This window comes from Erpetoichthys calabaricus, chromosome 17 (assembly GCF_900747795.2).
Source record: "Erpetoichthys calabaricus chromosome 17, fErpCal1.3, whole genome shotgun sequence".
Lineage (NCBI taxonomy): Eukaryota > Metazoa > Chordata > Cladistia > Polypteriformes > Polypteridae > Erpetoichthys > Erpetoichthys calabaricus.
This window is the reverse complement of record NC_041410.2, coordinates 33,378,005-33,386,076: the sequence shown is the minus strand read 5'-3', so window position 1 is coordinate 33,386,076 and position 8,072 is coordinate 33,378,005. Positions and strand designations below refer to the sequence as shown.

The following is an 8,072-nucleotide window of genomic DNA, read 5'->3' as shown; positions in this document are numbered from 1 at the left end:
AACTCCATTACACACAAGCATGAACTCAAAAGGCAATACCAGACTGGAAAAAACATTTATTTTTGTATTTTTTTAATCAACATAACTAATGCTTCTTGTTTGCTGCTGCAACCTGTAGAATGAAAAAAAAAGGTAAAATGACAAAGAGTTCAACACCTTTGCATATATTTCAGCTGCTAAAATTACTGACACTGGCAGTTTAATTTGCAGAATTTCTAAATAATCAAAATTAAGGAGTAAAAATCAAAACATAATATCACAATTAGCCTTTCAATTTCTAGAGAGCCAGTTTATGAACAAATATATATACTCTTAATCATTCACAGTAATGCAGCCTACCACAGCAAAAAGTCAGGGACAAGGTGGTATCAGCCTTTAAAGAGGTGCCATTCTACAATAGGATACTGTGCCAATTTAATCTACCCTACAAGTAATTTGTAGTGGGGAAGGATTTAGATTTTCCTGAATTCAAACCTAAAACCTTAAAAGAGTTGTTAAACAGCAATGTTAAACCAACTGTGCAACTTGCTGATTACGTTTCAATGGCTTCTTGCACATAGTGCAATTTTAAAACATTTAACACATTCTGTAAAAAAGGAGTTGCACAGTTTCGTTTGGTAACTTGTGTTTTCTTCTTGAAATTTTACAGTGTAGCCAGTGAGAATAGTGAGTCTGATGAAATCACTTTTTTTCTGAACTTGACTTGTATCTACATCTTTCAATCCAAACAAGCAAGTTTCTTGTAAAATTACAAGACCAATTTGAGATGGCCAGTCTATATTAAGGCTGCTCAGTTTCCGCTAGATGATTTTATTGCCAAGTTGCATCACATCTGTTAATTTAACCACCACCAATGTGCAAAATCCACTTGGGTGATATGACTGCAGCCATTTTTGCATGAGTACACTCACGAAAAATTAGCTATTATGTGATAAAGGGAGGGAATACAGATATCCCATTAGAGACGGGATGATTAGAGGGCAAGAATGGACAAGGCAGAGAAAGCATTTCTAGAACCTTTGTTGCCACTTTCTATTGTACCCACTTCTCAAAGTTTTCAACAATCCAATATCATCAGTCTCATAGAGACAAGACTACCAAAGCAATTTCACACTTTTCTACACATTAATAAAATGCAAAAAAATCCAAATTTAATTAAATTCGCATGGCCTTCCATACGTAAATCATTAGAATGAAGCTGCTAATTGAGCAACAAGATTTTATTGCTAACAATATACCGACCTGTCCAGCAATTCTGTCCAAGTCTCTCTGGCCCTGAGGAGTCAGTTTACGACCACTACAAATATAAAAGTAAACATAAGTTTCAGAACAACTACTTCAACAACTGAACAAGTCAACTTTACTCAGGACTCTAAATTAGACACTAACTTTTCATAAATCCTTACCCATTGGGGTCTTTTTCAACCATCTTCACACCTTCCAGAGCTTGCAGAACCCTTCGAGCCACATTTTTTGAACCTCTGCTAAAGTGGCTGGGACAAACACCATTTCTTTGGCGCCCACCATAGATTTTAGTCATGGCTCCAACACCAACTCCTCCTCGCAGGTAGAGGTGGCGAGCTGTGGAAGCTGCAAAAGCACCATTTTTATATTCATATTAATACATAAAGTAACAAGATATGAAAGAAGAGTGAACAAAGACTATTGTTTGAGAAGCTGCATCCCAGTTTATTGAAGACTGGCAACTCTAACTGTAAAGCATTACTGGCCTTTCTTTACCCTTTTCTAAATTTTGCAGAGAGTCCTACAAGGGAAACCTGTCATTTTTTGCCTTCCAAAACATTTAAGTGATATTGGAAGTCAAACTAAACAGTAAACTATTTTTTACAAGAAAGGCTGCATACAGCAGAAACTATTTCATAAAGGTGAGGAATGACGGCCTTTTTCCACAATAGCAGCACCTCCTGGAGCCTAACTGGCATTCTGAACAGGTGGCTGGGGGCATCACAAAGCCTTTTAGCACAGTATTCAAGTACCAACGACTGAGGAGCCTCCTCAGTTTCCTATAACTTGGTCATCAGTTAGGAGGGACAGTGTACAATGATTGTAAAAGGTGGCGTCACCATTTGCAATACCAATTGAAGGGGTAGGAGTAAATAAAATATGCAATCACTTTTAAAAGTGAGCTATGGTTATGCAGTATACCGTTACAGAAACTCCCATCTTGCAGGTGCATGTGTAAATTGCGGGTACTTAAATTCTGATCTAAGATACTGCTTGGGCGTGAACACCTACTATCTAAAAGGGTGGCCAGATTTTGTTTTTTTGAAGTGGCTGTGATGTAATCAAACCTTGACAAATATCATCATATACAGTGTATTTTTATTAGGGATGCACCGATACCGAAACTGGTATCTGGTATCGGCCTCGATACCACATTTTCTAAAGTACTCGTACTCGTTAAAAGTCCCCCGATACCACGGTCTGAGAAATGTCTATGTTTGAGCGGCGTGTAAGGGGTTAATCACAGGCACCGAGTGCCCGCCCCAGGCCCAGGCCCAGGCTACAGCTCAGAGCGGGGAGAAGGCGAGGCGAGACATGTCAGCCGTGTGGAACTATTTCAAAGTGAATGAAGACGACAAAACAAAGGCGGACTGCAAATTGTGCTCAGCGAAATTGTCCAGAGGAGGCTCAAAAGGTAGCGCATTTAACACAAGTAATTTAATCAAGCACCTAAAATCCCAACACGACAACGAGTACAAAGAGTTTACCCACGCTTCTAAACCAACACAACCCACGCTGGAGCAAACTCTTGCAAGACGAGAGAAAATGTCCAGAGACAATCCACGTGCTGTGAAAATAACACAGGCAATTATCGAGTACATTGCATTGAGTGACCAGCCACTCTCGGAGGTAGAAAATGTGGGATTCCTGCGTCTCCTCCATGTTCTGGAGCCCAGATATGATGTCCCAAGCCGCCGCTACATGACTGACACGGAGCTGCCTAAACTACACGACTCCGTGAAAAAACATATCCACAGCCTACTGCAAGCCTCCTCTGCGTTTAGTTTCACCACGGATATTTGGACAAGCAGTGTTAGCCCCGTGTCGCTAATTAGCCTAACCTCCCAGTGAATAGACGAGAGTTTCTTGTTTTTTTTGTTAAATTATATGACTAAAGCTGTTACCTGTAAATTTAAATCATGTTTTTATTAAGTACTCGGTATCGGCAAGTACTGAAATGCAAGTACTCGTACTCGTTTTACAAAAAAGTGGTATCGGTGCATCACTAATTTTTATTTTCTCTTCTAATCAAACAAATTGATCATTTTAAATGTCTTAGTTTATATTCAATTACTTAGTAAACTACTGAAGGACTTGTTTAAAAGCAATTTTTTTTAATGCACACTGACAATATTTGAAGTAGAAATGAAGATGCTACATGTATGCTAACCTAGAAGCCTCACTGGTTTTAAAAATGATCCCTTTTATAGAACTTTTAGAAATACAATAAAGCAGGCATCACCAAGAAGTCTGCAGCTTCGGTTGAGGACCCCTCGTGAAGTCATTTTGTGCTCAGGAGTCGCACAGTCTGGACTCATGATTACATATTTGATTTGTCCTATCAAATATGTGGGTAGTATTGTTTTTATTTTACCTTTTTATGGGGGGCCGTGGGATTGAGGGGGGGAACAGGACGGTTTGTTCTTTTACGTCGGTATTGAATAGGAACAGGGGTCAGCCCAGTCCTCCAAGCAGTCACTTCAGTCAAACTGCCCGGTGTTCTCCTCCCACCCCCAAAAACCTTGTGCTGCACACGAATAACAATGACCACAAAATATGTATGTGTCACACATGGATTGGACAAAATCTGAAGGACTGCTATGTGGTTACACAGTCTAAACAACTGTCAAGTCAAAATCTTGGATAATTTTTGTGACTATATAAATACAAGTCAAACCATTGTTTCAAGTATCAAAAAGAGGACAGCGTTAGGAAAAGAACACATCTGGTCACCATTTACCTATTCATCTATTATTATTATTTTTTTTTAAACAGTATCAATAAATCAACTGACATTACTGTAAAAAAAAGAAGAAGAAAAAAAAAAAAAAACAGTTGCAGATCTACTCACATCTGCGTGACCTCATTTAATTCAACCGAAACAGAGAGTCTGACTCAAAAGTCTTTCAAAGGGGAAACTGGGAATGCAGTCGGGAGCAGAATGGAACATAAAGTGGGCATGAGATCGCAGGTGGGTACAGACAGATGGAATGGAATTTTCGGTTGGAACGGCAGAGAACAAGACAGTGAGGCACGCAGTAGGCTCTGTGTAGGACAATCACCCTGAACCCACCATTTGACGGGCTTTAAACTTCAAAATGTAGCAGTGACGCATTTGATTATGTGGGGCAACGCGTGAAAAAGATGGTACTGTGAGGGAGGAACATATTGCCACCAACTGCACAAAATCCATGTAGAAATTACCAACAATATATTTTCCTTTAGCGTAAAAGCAGAAATTCCACAAGATAAATTTGGATAATAAAATTCTGTAACTTTTAAGCAAATACATTTTTTTGCCAGGCAGTACAGTAGCCTTTGAAGTTTGCACAGTCTCCTTCTTCATGGGTTTTTTTTCCCCACACCTCCAAAGATATCCACGTTGGGTCTGGTAAATCGTCCCAGTGTGCACACACCTTGCTAAGGACTTGTGATGCATTCAGGGCTGGTTCCTGATCTGCCAGGCTCCAGGACCCCTACATTGGATAAACTATGTAGGAGAATGTGTGAGGAAAAATTTCAAAGAGACACAAACTTAACAGTTTAATAAGGCCATATAGCATAGGTTTCCGGTGCATTGTAGCCTTAATAATACAAATGGGTAATTTACACTATTAACATTTAGTCAGTAAAAATACATAAGGCATACACAAAAACAGAATCCAAGGGTGATTTACACACATTTAAAATGTACAAAACATACCAACATTTACAACACTCTAGTATAAATAATAGTCTAATTAAATAAGCTCCTACTGAGATTTAACACAGAAATAACATTTACAAGTAAGCAATTTAGTTGCAGTTCTAAAACGCAGTCAACAGTAAAAAATATTTTCAAAATTTCAAAGGGATTTTCCGTCACTCACATACCTGCTCTTGTGTAGAACCAGTTTTCATCATATGGAGCTAACTCTTTGTGCTTGGCAAGCTTGACGGTGTCAACCCATTCTGGCACCTTTAGCTTTCCGGACCTAAAATAAGAAACATCATAAACAGCTGCATTAAATGCCGCACCATAAGCAGATCTATTAAATGGCCAAAGTAACCAAATTTATATACAGCAAAAGGTAAGCCACTCTGGCAGCACTGAATACACAGCAGGAATCTACCACAAGACACAAAAGATCTAAAAATTTAAAAATATTCTATTTACATTAACATACACAAAAACAAGCATCCACTCAGAGTGGATCAAACTGAAGTACAGATAAATGGATGGATAGTATTCTTTGGTCTAAAACCAACTTTACTCGTGTTGAATAGAACAGTACATAAATATTAACACAAGGAAACTTAATTGGACATGGTTAACAAAAAGCATAGAACTAAAAACTAAGGTTTTGGGTAGATTTCTTAAGGCATCAGATACAACAATAAGACTAAAAGAAAATGTTATCTTAAATAAGCAATTACATACAAATGCACAACTTTCATAGAAATGTATTTTTCATTACTGCATTGGTTTAGTATACCACTCGCAAGCTGAAGAGGGGCAAGCGAGATGCAACTAAACAGGTAGAACAACACTGTCCTATATGAAACATGTCTAAATTCATTACCACCAAGATTAACACATTACAATATTTACTTCAAATGTGTAAATTAATTTCATGTTTACAAGTACTTAAATTACAAACACGTAAAACTATGCTAGTTTATAAGTTTCAATCTAAAATCGCTTACTTCTTGAGGAAAGCTGAAAGGGCTCTGACAAATTCTTGCTGGTTGACGTCTTTCACCGTTACTCCTGGCATCTAAAAGACGAAATAGAAAAGGCATGAAGAGCTGCAACATAAGTATTTTCTGTTTGGGAAACTATTCAGTGTTATGAAGCTAGCGCAAAAAAAAAAATGATTAAAGGCAAACGTGTAAACGTTTTAAAAACCTTCCCTGCCTCACCTCTACTGCAAATGTTTGTCTCCGAATTTCGTTATTCCACCAAAACACACACACAACTGAAGACATCATACTGAAAAGTTGTAAGGATACAAAGGTTTCCCAAAAGCAGTTACCAAAAAAACCGAGTTTCAGTGATGGTCAACTTGAGTTGATTTAACACGTACAGGCGGAAACTGCGTCCACATGGAACTCACATGGATAGACAAACGCCACCACATAATATTGCAGGCTTCAATCTGGTGAAGCAGACACTAGTTATGTATACATTTGTCGTAAAAGATCTGTCCAGGGCACTTAATCAAGCCTGCACAAACGCAAGCAGCTCCGAGATGCAGATCAGATTCAGCGGAACTAGGGAGACAAATCAGCACCACACTAGGCGGCCTCAGAAATAAATCAGCGTTCTAAGAACCAAAAGCCTTTATAGAGGCAGTTTAATCACAGTAGTAACTGCACTTTCAAATGATAAAAACCTGAAACATGCCGCATACTACTTTCTTTGCTTAGTTAAAATTGTTTCATAATTAAAATTCTAAGCCATTGCAGCACCTACCTTGCTCTTCGGCAGGCCGGAACGAAAAGGGAAGAACGGGGTTGCCTATGCGCTTAGGAAGGGGCGGATCTCGCGATAAACGAGAATTGTTTTACTGTCAGTCCTTTTGCATTGATGCCACCTGCAGGTGCGGAGGGGTATATATTTATGCATTGACTTTCAGCAGTCTATTTCCAGAGCCCTTTTAAAAACTGGGAATCCCTAATGAGAATCCGGCATGACCTTTCCATGAGCATCAGTAGAAATGCAACAACCAAACGTGAAGATTTCAATTGTCAGAGGTAGTTATGGTTAGACCTTTCTAAAACACACTACACTATTCATACATCCTTCAATTTTTATAAACTGAATTTAGTTTCACCCAGTTCTCAGTAGAGACCTGAAAAAAAGTGCAGGTGTAAACTTATGAAAAAAGGGATCAGGGTCCTGTAGCAGGAGAAGTCAGCAGAGACCCACACTTCCCAATAAGTGACATCTTTTAGTAAGAGTTTGCATGTTGTCCTCTATTATTGAAGGTTCAACTTGGAAGATGAATGGCACCACAAAAAGCAAAGTCATTCAGCCATGGCAGACCTACAATTTTGGGGCCCTGAAGGTTGAACTGTTTGGTAGTCAATTTGCAACCAGCAAAGAGGTCTGGGTACCCACTGTTATCTTCTTCAATGTGGTTGTTTAATGACAGATACAATACAATACAATTTATTTTTGTATAGCCCAAAATCACACAAGGAGTGCCACAATGGGCTTTAACAGGCCCTGCCTCTTGACAGCCCCCCAGCCGTGACTCTCTAAGAAGACAAGGAAAAACTCCCAAAAAGACCCTTGTAGGGAAAAAATGGAAGAAATCTTGGGAAAGGAAATTCAAAAAGAGACCCCTTTCCAGGTAGTTTGGGCGTGCAGTGGGTGTCAAAAAGAAGGGGGTCAATACAATACAATACACAGAACAGAACAAATCCTCAATACAGTATAAAAATTAAAATTTTCCAAGTACGGACCAGAATTTAACAGTAGATGATATCATATAATATGATTTGGATTTGTTTAGAGTCCTGAAGACCTCAGCCATCAAGCTGCCTCCCCCATTTGGCCATTCCACAGCTGAAACAGCGCTGGGCCAGCCAATCCTATGAAAGGATCCCTGTACCCCATGACTCCTGCGATCCTCCATCAGGGATGACTTTACCTTAGGCAGGCAAAACAACATGGCGTGTGGGCCGTGGCACCAAGTGATCACCAGAATTTTTTTTTTTAAAGTAACCAGTACATCTCTGATTTTGTTTAAATATGATATACTGGATTATCTCACATGTCAAGGTCACTGGTGTGAATAAAAAAATCCTATGCCTTATAGTGTTCAAGTTATGGAGGGATG

The 8,072-nt window shown here is 39.0% G+C and overlaps 1 protein-coding gene across 1 annotated transcript; it reads right to left on the bottom strand.

Moving 5' to 3' along the window:
• Positions 1-39: 39 nt before the first annotated feature.
• On the bottom strand, positions 40-6,780 carry rps19 (ribosomal protein S19). The gene is made up of 6 exons (XM_028823198.2): positions 6,701-6,780; positions 5,932-6,002; positions 5,119-5,219; positions 1,407-1,590; positions 1,243-1,297; positions 40-112 (listed from the first exon to the last, which is right to left on the bottom strand). Exons 2-6 carry the CDS (start codon positions 6,000-6,002, stop codon positions 86-88), a joined length of 438 nt encoding a protein of 145 aa, XP_028679031.1. The 5' UTR covers positions 6,701-6,780; the 3' UTR covers positions 40-85.
• Positions 6,781-8,072: the final 1,292 nt, after the last annotated feature.

What these genes read in the sequence shown, in the direction of transcription:
- rps19 (XM_028823198.2), bottom strand. Translation starts at nt 6,002, where the DNA reads ATGCCAGGAGTAACGGTGAAAGACGTCAACCAGCAAGAATTTGTCAGA. An exon ending in CTTTCAGCTTTCCTCAAGAA is followed by an intron (nt 5,220 to 5,931) that starts GTAAGCGATTTT and finishes TTCTTATTTTAG; the next exon opens with GTCCGGAAAGCTAAAGGTGC. An exon ending in CTGGTTCTACACAAGAGCAG is followed by an intron (nt 1,591 to 5,118) that starts GTATGTGAGTGA and finishes GTGCTTTTGCAG; the next exon opens with CTTCCACAGCTCGCCACCTC.